The sequence below is a fragment of the Triticum aestivum genome, chromosome 3B (genome assembly GCF_018294505.1).
Source record: "Triticum aestivum cultivar Chinese Spring chromosome 3B, IWGSC CS RefSeq v2.1, whole genome shotgun sequence".
NCBI lineage: Eukaryota > Viridiplantae > Streptophyta > Magnoliopsida > Poales > Poaceae > Triticum > Triticum aestivum.
In genome coordinates this window covers 182,808,774-182,826,315 of record NC_057801.1, presented here as the reverse complement: position 1 = coordinate 182,826,315, position 17,542 = coordinate 182,808,774, and the positions used below count along the sequence as shown (strand labels likewise).

Below are 17,542 nucleotides of genomic sequence, written 5' to 3'. Positions count from 1 at the left end.
CTTTTTTCATCCAATGAGCTCATAGTTTCATCAATTTCTTCTTCCATAGCTTCCTGCAAAATATTAGTCTCTTCTTGGACAGCGGAGAAGACCTCAATATATGGTTTCACATAGGCATTAGAAGCATAATTATCATAACAATATTCAAGTATGGCAAAGTTTTCAGATTTGTAGAGAGTAGCATCATACTTTTCAATCAAAGAAGCAATTTCATAAGCACCCTTAAAAGCAACAAATTCTTCAATTTGTTGAACATCATAATAATTATAAACACCTTTAGCATATGAAGATACAATCCCATTATCAAACTCACATTGGTAGGGAAGGTGTTTCTTAGGGTTTTCATAACAACAAGTAATATCATATATTTCACATAAATTCCAAGCATAGCATTGCAAATGTTGAATTTGATCCCATAATAGTTTCCATTTTTCAGAGATACGGTGTCGCACATAACAGGCATGCTCATCTAAAGATTTGCCCTCAACTAAGCTAGTGGGGGTTTCAGCACGAGCACATAGGGATCAAAGACGATCCAAGTAAAAAGCTTCAGGAGTGCGATAGATTTTGAGTGGTTCTTCAACCATTGGTGCAGTAGGTACAACTAAATTTTTTGGTATTTTGCATTTCCTACCCATAACTAAAGATAGAAAACAACTAAGAGCAGCAAATAAAAATTACTTAGTGATAAAGCAAACAAGCACACACGAGAATATTCACCCCACGCTATGACTCCCCGGCAACGGTGCCAGAAAAAGGTCTTGATAACCCACAAGTGTAGGGGATCGCAACAGTTTTCGATAAGTAAGAGTGTCGAACCCAACGAGGAGCTAAAGGTAGAATAAATATTCCCTCAAGTTCTATCGACCACCGATACAACTCTACGCACGCTTGGCGTTCGCTTTACCTAGAACAAGTATGAAACTAGAAGTACTTTGTGGGTGTGAAAGGATAGGTTTGCAAGATAATAAAGAGCATGTAAATATAAACTAGGGGTTGTTTAAATAAAGATGCAAGAAAGTAAATATAGTGGGTGTGGAAAAGTGGTGGAAGGAGTTGTGAAATTGTCCCTAAGCAATTGACTATGTTACTAGACCGGTAATCACTATTGCAATTCTATTTGAGGGAGAGGCATAAGCTAACATACTTTCTCTTCTTGGATCATATGCACTTATGATTGGAACTCTAGCAAGCATCCGCAACTACTAAAAATCATTAAGGTAAAACCCAACCATAGCATTAAAGTATCAAGTCCCCTTTATCCCATACGCAACAATCCCCTTACTCGGGTTTGTGTTTCAGTCACTAACGCAACCCACCATAAGCAAATCATAAACACATTGCAAAACCTACAGCGGGGATCCCTCACGCTTGCGCGACACGGAGAGCACTATAGGACAGCACCAATAATAAAACATGCAACTCAAACCAATCATAGCAATTCATCAATCACCGATAGGACAACGAAAATCTACTCAGACATCATAGGATGGCAACACATCATTGGAAAATAATATGAAGCATAAAGCACCATGTTCAAGTAGAGGGTACAGCGGGTTGCGGGAGAGTGGACCGCTGGATATAGAGGGGGGGAGGTGATGGAGATGTTGGTGAAGATGACGGCAGTGTTGGTGAAGATCACGGTGATGATGATGGCCCCCGGCAGCGCTCCGGCGCCATCGGAAGCAAGGGGGAGAGAGGCCCCCTTCTTCTTCTTCTTCTTCCTTGACCTCCTCCCTAGATGGGAGAACGGTTTCCCCTCTGGTCCTTGGCTCCCATGGCTTGGGAGGGGCGAGAGCTCCTCCGAGATTGGATCTATCTCTCTATTTCTCTGTTTTCTGTTTCTGCCCCTTCACCCTTTCCTTTATATCTGGAGATCCGTAACTCCGATTGGGGTGAATCTTTCGCCCAGGTTTTTCTCATAAAATTAGCTTTCTTGCGGTAAAAGAAGAGCATCAACCACCTTACGGGTGGCCCACGAGAGTCCAGGGTGCGCCCAGGGGGAGGGCGCGCCCCCCTGTCTTGTGGCCACCCCGGACACCGTTTCGCGTTGATTCTTCCTCCGGAAAATCCCAAATATTCCAAAATAATTCTCCGTACGTTTTTATCCCGTTTGGATTCCGTTTGATATTGGGTTTCTGCGAAACATAAAACATGCAACAGACAGGAACTGGCACTGGGCACTAGATCAATATGTTAGTCCCAAAAATAGTATAAAAAATTGCCAAAAGTATATGGAAGTTGAAGAATATTGGCATGGAACAATAAAAAATTATAGATACGATGGAGACGTATCAACATCTTATTTTGCTTAGTTCGACGGTAGCTTTGTAAGATGACCCCTTACTAAAATTTCAAGGTATAAGTGTTCTCCCTGAGTATACACCGTTGCGAAAGTTCTTCGTGCTGAGACACCACGTGATGATCGGGTGTGATAGGCTCTACGTTCAAATACAACGGGTGCAAAACAGTTGCACACCCGGAATATTCAGGTTAAACTTGACGAGCCTAGGATATACAGATATGGCCTCGGAACACTGGAGACTAAAATGTCGAGCATGAATCATATAGTAGATATGTTCACCATTGAAAACTACTCCATCTCACGTGATGATCGGACATGGTTTGGTTGATTTGGATCACTCGATCACTTAGATGATTAGAGGGATGTCTATCTAAGTGGGAGTTCTTAAGTAATATGATTAATTGAACTTTAATTTATCATGAACTTAGTCCTGATAGTATTTTGCAAATTATGTTGTAGATCAATAGCTCGCATTGTTGATTCCCTATGTTTTATATATGTTCCTAGAGAAAAACTATGTTGAAAGATGTTAGTAGCAATGATGCGGATTGGATCGGTGATCTGAGAATTATCCTCATTGTTGCACAGAAGAATTATATCCTTGATGCACCGCTAGGTGACAGACCTATTGCAGGAGCAGATGCAAACATTATAAACGTTTGGCTAGCTCAATATGATGACTACTTGATAGTTTAGTGCACCATGCTTAACGGCTTAGAATCGGGACTTCAAAGACGTTTTGAACGTCATGGACCATATGAGATGTTCCAGAAGTTGAAGTTAATATTTCAAGCAAATACCCGAGTTGAGAGATATGAAGTCTCCAACAAGTTCTATAGCTAAAAGATGGAGGAGAATAGCTCAAGTAGTGAGCATGTCCTCAGATTGTCTGGGTACTACAATCGCTTGAATCAAGTGGGAGTTAATCTTCCAGATAAGATAGTGATTGACAGAGTTCTCTAGTCACCATAACCAAGTTGCTAGAACTTCATGATGAACAATAAAATGCAAGGGATGACGAAAACGATTCTCGAGCTCTTCGTGATGTTGAAATCGACGAAGATAGAAATCAATAAAGAGCATCAAGTGTTGATGATTGACAAGACCACTAGTTTCAAGAAAAGGGCAAAGGGAAAGAAAGGGAACTTCAAGTAGAATGACAAGCAAGTTGTCACTCCCGCGAGGAAGCCCAAAGCTGGACCAAAGCCTGAAACTGAGTGCTTCTACTGCAAAGGAAATGGTCACTGGAAGCGGAAATACCCTGAATATTTGCTGGATAAGAAGAATGGCAAAGTGAACAAGGGTATATTTGATATACAGGTTATTGATGTGTACCTTACTAGTGTTTATAGTAGCCCCTGGGTATTTGATACTTGTTCGGTTGCTAAGATTAGTAACTCGAAACAGGAGTTACAGAATAAACAGAGACTAGTTGAAGGGGAAGTGACGATGAGTGTTGGAAGTAGTTCCAAGATTGATATGATCATCATCACACACTCCCTATACTTTCGGGAGTAGTGTTAAACCTAAATAATTGTTATTTGGCATTTGCATTGAGCATGAATATGATTTGATCATGTTTATTGCAATACGGTTATTCATTTAAAGTCAGACAATAATTGTTGTTCTGTTTATATGAATAAAACCTTCAATGGTCATACACCCAATGAAAATAGTTTGTTGGATCTCGATCGTAGTGATACACATATTCATAATATTGATGACAAAAGATGCAAAGTTAATAATGATAGTGCAACTTATTTGTGGCACTGCCGTTTGGGTCATATCGGTGTAAAGCGCATGAAGAAACTCCATAAAGATGGATTTTCGAAATCACTTGGTTATGAATCATTTGATGCTTGCGAACCGTGCCTTTTGGGCAAGATGACTAAAACTCCATTCTCCGGAACAATGGAACGAGCTACTAATTTGTTGGAAATAATACATACTGATGTATGCAGAACAATGAGTATTAAGGCTCGTGGCGGGTATCGTTATTTTTTGACCTTCACAAATGATTTGAGCAGATATGAGTACATCTACTTAATGAAACATAAGTCTGAAACAGTTGAAAGGTTCAAAGAATTTCAGAGTGAAGTGGAAAATCATCGTAACAAGAAAATAAAATTTCTACGATCTAATCGTGGAGATAAATATTTGAGTTATGAGTTTGGCCTTCAGTTAAAATAATTTGGAATAGTTTCACAAACTCATGCCACCTAGAACACCACAGCGTAACGGTGTGTCCGAACGTCATAACCGCACTTTATTTGATATGATGCGATCTATGGTGTATCTTACCGATTTACCACTATCGTTTTGGGATTATGCATTAGAGACAGCTGCATTCACTTTAAATAGGGCACCATCAAAATCCGTTGAGACGACACCGTATGAACTATGGTTTAGCAATAAACCTAAGCTGTCATTTCTTAAAACTTGGAGTTGCGATGCTTATGTGAAAAAGTTTCAATCTGATAAGCTCGAACCCAAATCGGAGAAGTGCGTCTTCATAGAATACCCAAACGAAATTGTTGGGTACACCTTCTATCACAGGTCCGAAGGCAAAATATTCGTTGCTAAGATGGATCCTTTCTAGAGAAGGAGTTTCTCTTAACAGAAGTGAGTGGGAGGAAAGTAGAGCTTGATAAGGTAATTTGTACCTTCTCCTGAATTGGAAAGTAGCTCATCACATAAATCAGTTCCTGTGTTATTTACACCAATTAGTGAGGAAGCTAATGATGATGATCATGAAACTTCAGATTAAGTTATTACAGAACCTCGCAGGTCTTCCAAAGTACAGTCCGCACCAGAGTGGTACGGTAATCCTGTTCTGGAAGTCATGTTACTAGACCATGATGAACCTACAAACTATGAGGAAGCGATGATGAGCCCAGATTCCGCAAAATGGCTTGAAGGCCATGAGATCTGAGATGAGATCCATGTATGAGAACAAAGTGTGGACTTTGGTGGACTTGCCCCGATGATCGGCAAGCCATAGAAAATAAATGGATCTTCAAGAGGAAGACAGACGTTGATAGTAGCGTTACTATCTACAAAGCTCGACTTGTCGCAAAAGGTTTTCGACAAGTTCAAGGTGTTGAATATGATGAGAATTTCTCACCCGTATCGATGCTTAAGTCTGTCCAAATCATGTTAGCAATTGTCACATTTTATGATTATGAAATTTGGCAAATGGATGTCAAAACTATATTCCTTTATGGATTTATTAATGAAGAGTTGTATATGATGCAACCAGAAGGTTTTGTCAACCCTAAAGGTGCTAACAAAATGTGCAAGCTCCAGTGATCCATCTATGGACGGGTGCAAGCATCTCGGAGTTGGAATATATGCTTGACGAGTTGATCAAAGCATATGGTTTTATACAGAACTTTGGAGAAGCCTGTATTTACAAGAAAGTGAGTGGGAGTTCTGTAGCATTTCTGATATTATATGTGGACAACATATTTTTGATTGGAAATGATATAGAATTTCTGGATAGCATAAAAGGATACTTGAATAAAAGTTTTTCAATGAAAGACCTCGGTGAAGCTGCTTACACATTAAGCATCAAGATCTATAGAGATAGATCAATACGCTTGATAAGATTTTTCAATGAGTACATACCTTGATAAGATTTTGAAGTAATTCAAAGTGGAACAGTCAAATAAGGAGTTCTTTGCAAGGTGTGAAGTTGAGTAAGACTCAAAACCCGACTATGGCAGAAAATAGAAAGAGAATGAAAAGTCATTCCCTATGCCTCAGACATAGGTTCTATTAAGTATGCTATGTTGTGTACCAGACCTATTGTATACCTTGCTCTGAGTTTAGCAAGGGAGTACAATTTTCATGTAAGAGTAGATCACTGGACAGTGGTCAAGAATATCCTTAGTAAGGACTAAGGAAATATTTCTCGATTATGGATGTGATAAAAGAGCCCATCGTAAAGAGTTACATCGGTGCAAACTTTTACACCAACCCAGATGACTCTAAGTCTCAATCTGGATACATATTGAAAGTGGGAGCAATTAGCTAGAGTAGCTCCGTTCAGAGCATTGTAGACATAGAATATTTGCAAAATACATACGGCTCTAAATGTGATAGACACGTTGACTAAACTTCTCTCATGAGCAAAACATGATCATACCTTAGTACTCTTTGGGTGTTAATCACATAGCGATGTGAACTAGATTATTGACTCTAGTAAACCCATTGGGTGTTGATCACATGACGATGTGAACTATGGGTATTAATCATATACAGATATGAATATTGGTGTTAAATCACATGATGATGTGAACTAGATTATTGACTCTAGTGCAAGTGGGAGACTGAAGGAAATATGCCCTAGAGGCAATAATAAAGTTATTATTTATTTCCTTATTTCATGATAAATTTTTATTATTCATGCTAGAATTGTATTAACCGGAAACTTGATACATGTGTGAATACATAGACAAACAGAGTGTCACTAGTATGCCTCTACTTGACTAGCTCGTTGAATCAAAGATGGTTAAGTTTCCTAGCCATAGACATGAGTTGTCATTTGATTAACAGGATCACATCATTAGAGAATGATGTGAGTGACTTGACCCATTCCGTTAGCTTAGCACTTGATCGTTTAGTATGTTGCTATTGCTTTCTTCATGACTTATACATGTTCCTATGACTATGAGATTACGCAACTCCCATTTGCCGGAGTAACACTTTGTGTGCTACCAAACATCACAACGTAACTGGGTGATTATAAAAGAGCTCTACAGGTGTCTCCGAAGGTACATGTTGAGTTGGCGTGTTTCGAGATTAGGATTTGTCACTCCGATTGTCGAAGAGGTATCTCTGGGCCCTCTCGGTAATGCACATCACTATAAGCCTTGCAAGCAATGTGACTAATCAGTTAGTTGCGGGATGATGCATTACATAACAAGTAAAGAGACTTGCTGGTAACGAGATTGAACTAGGTATTGATATACCGACGATCGAATCTCGGGCAAGTAACATACCGATGACAAAGGGAACAACGTATGTTGTTATGCGGTTTGACCGATAAAGATCTTCGTAGAATATGTGGGAGCCAATATGAGCATCCAGGTTCCGCTATTGGTTATTTACCGGAGACGTGTCTCGGTCATGTCTACATTGTTCTCGAACCCGTAGGGTCCGCACGCTTAAAGTTTGATGACGATTTATATTATGAGTTTATGTGTTTGATGTACCGGAGGTAGTTTGGAGTCCCGGATGAGATCGGTGACATGACAAGGAGTCTCAAAATGGTCGAGACGTAAAGATTGATATATTGGACGACTATATTCGGACTTCGGAAAGGTTCCGAGTGATTCGGGTATTTTTCCGAGTACCGGAGAGTTACGGGAATTCGTATTAGGCCTTAATGGGCCATACGGGAAAGGAGAGAAAGGCCTCAAAGGGTGGCCGCACCCCTCCCCATGGACTAGTCCGAATTGGACTAGGGAGGGGGGCGCCCCCTTCCTTCCTTCTCCTTCTCCCTTCCCTTCTTCTACTCCAACAAGGAAAGGAGGAGTCCTACTCCCGGTGGGAGTAGGACTCCCCCCTTGGCGCGCCCTCCTCCTAGGCCGGCCGCCTCCCCCCTTGCTCATTTATATACGGGGGCAGGGGGCACCTCTAGACACAACAACAATTGATCCCTTAGATCTATTAGCCGTGTGCGGTGCCCCCCTCCACCATAATCCACCTCGATAATATCGTAGTGGTGCTTAGGCGAAGCCCTGTGTTGGTAGAACATCACCATCGTCACCATGCCGTCGTGCTGACGGAACTCTCCCTCAAAGCTCGGCTGGATCAGAGTTCGAGGGACATCATCGAGCTGAACGTGTGCTGAACTCGGAGGTGTCGTGCGTTCGGTACTTGATCGGTCGGATCGTGAAGATGTACAACTACATCAACCACGTTGTGCTAACGCTTTCGCTTACGGTCTACGAGGGTACGTGGACACACTCTCCCATCTCGTTGCTATGCATCACCATGATCTTGCGCGTGCGTAGAATTTTTTTAAAATTACTACGTTCCCCGACACATGCCATGGGCTCCAGTGAGCCGCTTGGTTCGCCCATGCCTAACTATCCAAACACCTAGGAGTCAGAGACCATCGTCCCTTATGGTCCTAATAATTAAGGGTGGTGGGCACATTCCTGTGCTTGATAAGAAGAGGGACGACTTGATGGAGGACGAGCTGAGCATCTTCAGCGGCATGACTAAGGCCGTCAAGGAGGTGGCAACCACCATTAGGGAGAGCGAACCGGTCGGAGTCCACGCAAACCTCTACGCCGCAGTCATGGACCAAGGTGGCTTAAGCCTAGAGGTTCTCATGGTTGTTTTGAGCCATCTGCTGGACAATAAGGCTAAGGGTATTGTGTTTGTTTCCATAGAAGACACCCATAGGGTGCTTTGACTCATAATGTGGCTGGGCAAACACTACTACTAGTGTTGTTTCTGGTGGTGGTGACGGGGTGCATGATCCTCGACGACGATGGCAATGACGATGTATATTTTGTGGTAGCTAGGGGTTTGAAAACTATTGATGGTATGTATATACCGATGAGATGGTATATACTAACCGCTCACGCAGATAACAAATTTGCGGTGGTAGGATTATACCCTCTTTTGGATGTGGTGGTAGGATGACACCATAGTAGTGGTAGGATGAACTCGCTATGATGTATGATCATGCATGCTTTCTTCTGTTACATGTCTAGTGTGCTTCATCTTGTTGGTTGAATAGTTGCTCTTCTACCATGCTAGAATAAGTATTATGCGATGTTCCGAGGAAGGGTTTTAGGGGTTTACAGCTCATGGGAAACATGCGACGAACAAGTAACGGGTTACAAAAACAGCTGCTACAGAGGGTTTAAGAATAGGCAGATGTCAAAGGATGCTTACTCCAAAGATGTGCTCAAGAAGGCAGGCAGTGTTGAAATTGGCAAGTTGGATCGACAGTTTGCGCTGAAGAACTTCATCTTCATCGTCTAATATGTATTGACCGCAGTGTCGTTTCATTGATATGATCGATGTGATCATGTGTAAGATATACTCCCTCCGTTCCCAAATATTTGTCTTTTTAGAGATTTCAACAAGTGACTACATACGAAGCAAAATGAGTGAATCTACACTCTAAAATATGTCTACATACATCTGTATGTTGTAATCCATTTGAAATGTCAGAAAGACAAATATTTGGGAATGTAGGGAGTAGATGGTACCATGTAGGATACAATGCAAGCACACGTTTGCCGCCTGTATACAACCAAACACCGTACAGTTGCATCAGACGAGTCAATGCAGACACCAAACATCATGTCAATACTGCTCCTCTAACACAGACAACTTAGATGTGGGCAACCAAACGATATGTAGATGATGATATTTTTTCTTATTTTTTCTCATGCATGCAAAATGGTAAGCAAACGCCGAATACTACATTTTGCGCACGCCGTCCAGTGCTATGCATATCCAAGCCGTTGCGTCTCGTGTGGATCCGCGTTGTTGCATTTAAGCCTGCTCGTTATACCATTATAGAAATGCACTAAGCAGGACCAGTTATACACATACGTATCCCGGACCGACTCATGAGCGCTACCGAGATACAGCATTCTGACAGAACAAGTTGTGCATATACAAGTTGAATCCGGTTCAGTTGTTCTGTCTTTGCTGGAACAAGTTGTCTACTAGATTGTATCTGGACTGTTCTTGTACGTATGCCGCCATTGCATATGCATTTAATTATGCCATGTCTATTAATTAGTTATAGTATATCATTTCATGCATTATGGAAGCACTGTAAGCACATCATTGTACGTGGAAGAACAGTATGTGTTTCCACTGTTTTTTGTGTTGAATAGTTTACCATATCGTTGTGTATATATTGAATTATTCCAGGGATCTTTCATCATTTTAGAATAAAGTGTGTTTTTATACATCATTTTCCTAGACGTGACACAGCTCCAGCCGTTGGCCCCACAAGAGGCGCTAAAAATCGCCCCCTGGAGGCGCACCGGCGCTAAACCGCGCGCTGGGGGTGTGATGCCCCCCAGTCACGGCGCCCATGTTTTTTGAAAATTTTAAATACGGCACAAACATGGCGCAAATTCAACGCAAACTTCGGCGAGTACATTCAAATTTAAACATATTTTACAAAAAAGAAAAAAACTACTAGGCTGCTCCTCGCCGTCTCCCTCGCCGCTCCTCGCCACCCGCCGCCCGCCGCCCTTGCAGTTCTACATGCCGAGGAGGCTGTAGAACCGCGTGTAGTCGCATCGTCGTCATCGTCGTCGTCGCCGTCGCCGTCCCTGCTGCAACCCTCCCTCGGTTGGCGCGACGGGTTAAACGGTTCGGGGGTATCCTCGTCGTCGCTGTCGAGGATCACGACGCCGTGCTCGTCCTCGCGCCCACGTTTGCGGGCGGCTATCTCCTCCAGGGCCTGGCGCTGCCGGACCATCTCGTTGCAGAGGTAGTCGTCCCGTGCCCACTGTAGGGCCTCCTCGTCGGAGAAGCCACGCCGGGCTATCTCCTCGTACTCCGCGGCGAGGCCGGGTTCCGACTTGGGCGCGACGAGGACGAAGCGGCCAGAGGGGGGAGTGGAGTCGCCGATGCGGACGCCGGAGCTGCCGGTGCGCCCACTGACAGGCGTGTCCTGGGGTTCCGGCTTGACGAGGCGGAGGTAGGGAGAGCCGGACGAGGAGGAGGACGCCCCGGGCTGCTCCATGCGCCTCGGCGTCCACGAGCTCCCACGTCGGCGAGAGAAGGACGGGGGAGCGGGGTACTCGAGCCTCGGCGTGTTGCCGCCCTCGATGTACTCGAGGACGGCCTCCAGTGTGCGGCCGGGCACGCCCCACCATCGGCGCCGCCCCTCGGAGTTGAGCTTGCCGGAGGGCACGAAGCCGTTCGTGGCCTCGAGCTGTTCGGCGTGGCGGCGGCGGAAGTGGGCTCCCAGAGCGGGCTGGCCGGGACGTACCGCGGGCCTTCCCTCACCGCCCGCGGCAGGGAGGCGAGGAAACGCCCGCTCTCCGCATGCCGCGGCGCCCCGGTGGGTGGTGGTGGCACTGGGACGCCGCCGACGCTGATCCTCCACGCCCCGGGCTCCCGCATGTCCGGCGGGACCGGGTACTCGGCCTCGAAAAGGAGGCGAGCTTCGTCCTCGTGAAGATGGCGGCGGCCGAAGCCGTTCGCCGCCGCGCCGTCGCCTGGGAAGCGCTCGGCCATGCTTTGAACTGGAGACGGCGAGAGGAGGGGAGGAAGAGGGAGAAATGGCGCGTCGACGGTGAAGGCTCTATGCGTGTCTCCGTCGTGCTGAGGGGTCGGCGTATATAGGCGGAGGCGCCACGTAGTACGCGTGGCCGCCGTGTTACGCGTGGCGGGCGAGGGGACGCGCGTCGTCCGGTCTTCACTGCGCCGCCCGTGAGGCATCAATGGAGGCTGACCGGCGCGGCAGCGCGCGGCAGCTTTGGCATTGATTCGCCGCGGGAAACGAGGCGATGAGGACGACGAAGCGGCAAGAAGAGATGCGATTCACTGGCAAGGAGGGCCCGCGGCTCTTTCACGTCAAAAACGATTCACCCGGCGCCCTCGAGCGCCCCCCAGCGCGCCGGGTTCGGGTTGGATCCGCCGGCGTCAATTTCGACCCGAACCGGCGAAAACTGGGCCCTTGGGGACACGACTGGGCCGATTTTTTGGCACCGACGGCCGAAAAGTCGCGTGGGGCCTTATTGGGGGCGCGGCTGGAGATGCTCTTAGAGCAAGTACAATAGAGCTGAGTCAGCGGGCTATAAGGAATAAACTAGTATATTTCTGCTTAGTTGGAGGAAAGAGAAGAGGAGAGAGAAGGTAAGCGGGCTCTTCGTGAAGAGCCAGCTCTAGCACGTGCTCCTAGGCATTTTGTGTGAATGAAAGGTGGGCCACATAATAAAAAAGTAATACACTCTTTTGATCTACTATTGTATATGTTGGCTATAAGATGGGCTGTAGATAACATGGCACTGGCTTATAGCGAGCAGCTGGCTATACTATTAACCATGCTCTTAGACCACGCTCACGCATGCCTCCACGCCACACACCCACGATGCATGCGGCGCACACTTCTGTCGGACAGTCGTAGTAAATTCTCTTGCAGCGAACTACCTTCCCCTATCTACCGGCAGAAGCACTTTTTAATGAACTGGCTTTTCATCCATCCTCACCCTTATCATCCCCTCCCAATCCTCCCCATTGCCGATAGCCGGAGAGTGCCAAATCTGAAGAACCACCGGCGCGCGCATCTGCCGGAAGGATCTGCCGAAATCGAAGCTACGGTCACACAGGCAAGTCTCCACGGGCGTTGTTGTTTATTTTCCTTTTTCCAGATACGTTTTTGCATGCTAGGATGCAATCTAGATTGAGCTACTGTATGATGTAATGATTTTATTTTGTTGCCGCACAGATAATTCTAGCCGTTAGTATGCAAATCACGCTTGGTCCAGCAATGAATCTCTCAGAGACAGCTCTTACATCTTCCAATGGTAGTTCTACTCCCACATCTAGGATATCTGTTCAAAAATTATGTATGGCAGTAGCTCAGTTTTCCCAATTCAAGAGAGACCTTGCTAAGGAAACAGGCTTCGGTGGAATGCTAGAATTGAAGATAATGCACAAGACTAATCTGAAGTTCAGTTCTTTCCTAATGGAGAGAGTTGACACCGAGTCTTCAAGCTTGTTATTAGACGTAGATAGGGTTATCCAAATTTCTGACAAAGATGTTCAAGACGTTTTTGGTCTGCCAATTGGCACCAGATTGATTCCGAATTGCATGACAGACATGTCGAACGCCTGCATAGAGTTCAGCAGGCTTGCGGCTTCACATAGTACCAAGGGGATTCATAGTTTGAAGGCTGCAGAAATGATATTGGGTATGCATGTGGACGCCAACTCAACTAAATTGCAGAAGGATTGCTTCAAGATTGCATTTGTTATCTTCTCAGTTGGTCACGTTCTCAACCCATCTGCCAAGCATGACTATACCAGCGTTGATTATTGGGCTGCACTAGTAGTTCCCTCGGAGATAAACTCATTCAACTGGTGCAAATATGTTAGAGATAGTCTGATGAAGGGTGTTCGTAAGTTAAAAGCAGACATTATTAACCGTCACAGCAGAATTCAAATAATTGGATGCCACCTGCTGCTGCAGGTATTACTGTTTTTTTTTCACCCCTCTAATTTTTACACGCATGCCTTGCAATGTTGCTTATGTTTTCCCATTGGTTTGTTCACCAATCACCCAACAGGTAAATGTGCTTGACAGGATTGATCAGTCTAGCAAATGCATTCCGCAACAAATATATCCAAGGATCCAAGTCTTCGACAACGTCACCACGAAGAAAGCAATAGATGCATTGAGTGACAATTCTGGCTCTGAAATAGTTTTTTGCGGTCCAAACGTGAGTCAAATATCATGTTAGTTTATCTTTGATGATCAAAGTTTGATCATAATTTGTAACAATTCACTCAACTAACCCCGTTGACCGTTTTACAATGCAGTGTACCATAAAAGTGCAGGCTCAAAATTGTGGCCAACTACAATTGTCAGATCCCCCTCAGTTGAATTGCCGAGTAGCACCGTCCACTGAACCTCCAATTATGTCAGTAAGGGAAGATCCCAGGCATTAGCCGTCGAGTTTGCCAACCAAATGAGAAGGAAATACCCAATGATAGTGATTTTTTTCTGCACCACTTAATTTGTTCTGTCACAGTTTATTTTTTAATTATTGTCATAACCAAGTTATAACAAATCGTTTGAAGTAATAAAAAGTTTGTACATATTTTTGCAATGCAACTCAAACTATATATGTTTTTTCAGGCAGGCGACAAAATCGGCATTTTAATCAAAGAACACAATGCATGCGTGATGGCAAATGTAGGCGAGTTCCGTCAAGCAACTCAGACGGCGATGTTTAGTTTTCTTGACATACTTGTGGAATGTCTCGCAGACAGGTGTGCATGCTGTAGCCTTGCTGGGCGTGCATCTTGTCTTCTCAAATGCACTTTTGATCGAGGTTCGTAAAATTTATTATTCTCAAAATTCACATTTGCACACTTTATATCTTCACGATTTCTCATATATTTTTTTCGAAAAGGGGGACTCCCCGGCCTCTGCATCAAGAGTGATGCATACAGCCATCTTATTAACCAAGCAACAAAATGTGTATACAAAGTTCCATAGTCTCAAACTTAAATAAATAAAAAAGCAGCCCACACAGAGCGTAGAAGGCTAGAAACACGAACTAGCCAGAAAAAGATGCCACAACCGGCTGGCTAAAAAGATAGGTAAATTAATTGCCTATCCTATTACATGACCGCCATCCAAACCGGTTGAAGATATCCCGAGCAACCATCTCCCAACGGATAGACCCAGTAACCAAATGCTCCCTGGCCTCCATCGGAGTGAGTAATGACCATGAACGGATCAATGCCGTAGCTTGGAAGATAACCTGCAAAAAATGAATTCGTGATGTTCTGTTAAAAACCAAATCATTTCTGCAAAGCCAGATGGTCCACATCAAAGCACAAACTCCAACCCGAATATGTCTTGCTAATGTGGAGTCAATCCCATTAAGCCAATTCCCAAATAAAGCGTTAACAGCAGTCGGTGGAGTAATATTAAAAGCAATGTGGACCGTCTGCCAAAGGACCTTGGCCAGCGGGCAATCAAAAAAGAGATGTTTAATTGTCTCATCCCGATCACAGAAACTACACCTAGTAGGTCCTGTCCAATTACGCTTTATTAAGTTGTCCTTTGTTAGAATAACTTGTTTATGGACAAACCATATAAACACTTTTATTTTCAAAGGAACTTTGACATCCCAGACATTCTTGGAAGTTGGAATGGAGTTCGAATTAATAACATCGATATACATTGACCTCACTGTAAATACTTCAGACTTAGTCAACTTCCAGCGTAATTCATCAGGTTGGTCAGAAAGTTGAACCTCCATTAGTCTCCTAACTAACTGGAGCCAAACCTCCCAACGATTGCCCGCTAAATCTCACCTGTTATTCAGCATCCGACAACCGGTCTCCTACATCAAGCAAGGCCCCACCTGACGGCTCACCGCACTGCTAGTGACGGTGATCTACCTTTTTATTCCCTGACATAGTTATAATTTTTTAAAATGCAATTAAGTAACCATTCACTGTATTTTTACTAGGGAGCTCTACCGGTCGAAACACATTACCACGTAAGAGGGTTTATGCAAAAACAAATGGTGCTTCCAGTAGCAGGCCACCTCAAAGGAACGAGGCATCAGGTTTGTTTTTCCTACTAAATACACAGCCATATTTTTTTGCATGTAAACGCTGAAAATAATTCTTATGCATTTTTTCAAGCAGGTGGTCAAGCCAGCATGGACATCGACGAAGATGCTGATCTAAGTCATAAAGACATTCCCGATAGTTTTAACCGGCTGGCACATACAGTGGACAAAACTGTTGCACATGTACTAAGGCTTTACATGGACATTGACAAATCCTGCGAAGATTTTGTTGGTTTCGCCCAATGCACTGACCTTCCTATGAACATGAAGAACAATGTGTCTGGAGATTTGGCAACTAGACTATGGTCGCCATTGTCAATCACAGAGCGTTGCATTAACATGCTATCACAAATCATTGAGTTTTGGATATCGAAGTCGCCCTCCAACATGCTCGCCAGGTAAGTTGACAACATTCTCCCACTTGCTCTGCCCATTCCAAAAGAAATTACTTTATAATCCAGGCATAATTTACTAATCTTAATACAATTCACCACAGACATTGGGTTATTCATAAGACCCCACGGTATATCTCTATCGGTGGTAACTCCATCAAAACAGAGTTGCTTGGTTGTAAAACATTGAGCCACGAGAGTTGTGCTGTGCTTGCTCGTCGTTTTGCCCAGATTGAACGTGCATTTGCGAATTCCAAGGGTGAGGTCATTTCGTGCCAGTTCATGGAGCCAGATTTTGCAGTAAACACAATATGTCTTTAATCATTGCAAAAGGTTTCACTGCTTTTCTCATTTCATTATGCAATCTAATTATTGTTTTATCGCAATACATTTTCAGACACTAGTTATGAGCAACATCGATCCTAGGTATGTCAAGTCAATCCGAATAGAACTTACAGAGGAGAAAGAAATTGAGAAGTGCAGAATGGTGAGCAATTAGCTACCACATTAATTTTTTTAACATTATATCATGTAGGTCTCTAACACGGTAGACAGTTTTCTTTTCCCAGCATCACCGATGATGGATGGTGCGTTTACCAGCTGGACATGCTTCGCAAAAGGATGATAGTGCTCGATCCTCGTGCAGGACCTTTTGGATACACTACTGACATGGTTAAGTTCCACGAATTCGTCAGCAACAAAATTCTTGCATGCTTCTTCCTTTGTGTCAAGCATTTCTTCCGGAGTTGGCCTTGCACTGATGCTGGATGGTCACGGTCATTACCGATTGTAATGTCCGACAAGTTCCCTAGGTGATATATCGCGACGTTATGCTTTCGTATCTAATTTTTTTTTCTTTTCCAAGCCATTATTCATCATAACTTGTTCGTCGTATCAATCTCCAGCAAAGACCATGGCATATGTGCTTTATTCATGGCTACCAATCACGACGGTGATAGCCTCGCACAACCCACTACAAAGGTGATCCAATTTCATGTCACGCTGTGCATGTCATTAAATTTATCCTTAATAAGTAGCTCACCATTTCATTTTGGGAAAACTTGCAGGATAATATCAATTGTTTCCGCCGCAACATTACCTATGAATTAATGCGCATCCCGGGCAATGAGTCACAAATACCAGCTGAAGCACTTCAATCTATCAGATCATCCCTCAATATGCCTTAGATCATCTCACCCTTTTTGATCTAATTATCACCAGTTTGTACCGTTTAAATTGTTTTGTAACAGACATTTCTTCTTAGATTGATCATGCCATATTAATAAATATGGTTGTTTACTCGATGACCCATTTCATATCACTACCCTTTGTTTGTAGACCCCATTATTCCACGATTTTGTTCAATGTTATGACGATCTTCCCCGGCTATGGTTTTGTTTTCAGCCGGCCACATCAATCCTCCATTTATTTGTTTCCACATTCATCTAGATGTGCAATGTGTATAGATTGAACCGGCGAAATTTTTCTATATAGGTTTATTTATATCCCATTTCAGCCTTACCCGACAACAT

General features: G+C 43.9%; 1 protein-coding gene across 4 annotated transcripts; it reads left to right on the top strand.

Moving 5' to 3' along the window:
* Positions 1 to 12,391: 12,391 nt before the first annotated feature.
* On the top strand, positions 12,392 to 17,339 carry LOC123065172 (uncharacterized). 4 transcript variants are annotated; one of them, XM_044488522.1, is made up of 10 exons: positions 12,754 to 13,496; positions 13,611 to 13,746; positions 13,847 to 14,361; positions 15,514 to 15,612; positions 15,695 to 16,016; positions 16,115 to 16,310; positions 16,408 to 16,497; positions 16,566 to 16,822; positions 16,916 to 16,991; positions 17,078 to 17,339. In XM_044488522.1, the coding sequence occupies exons 3-10, from the start codon at positions 14,136 to 14,138 to the stop codon at positions 17,195 to 17,197; spliced, it is 1,386 nt and encodes a 461-aa protein (XP_044344457.1). In that variant the 5' UTR covers positions 12,754 to 13,496; positions 13,611 to 13,746; positions 13,847 to 14,135; the 3' UTR covers positions 17,198 to 17,339. The 4 variants fall into 4 exon arrangements, 3 of the variants coding, with proteins under 3 accessions (XP_044344457.1, XP_044344456.1, XP_044344458.1); XM_044488521.1 differs by having other exon boundaries at positions 13,594 to 13,746; XM_044488523.1 differs by lacking the exons at positions 12,754 to 13,496; positions 13,611 to 13,746; positions 13,847 to 14,361 and adding an exon at positions 14,380 to 15,433.
* The last annotated feature ends 203 nt before the right edge of the window (positions 17,340 to 17,542 follow it).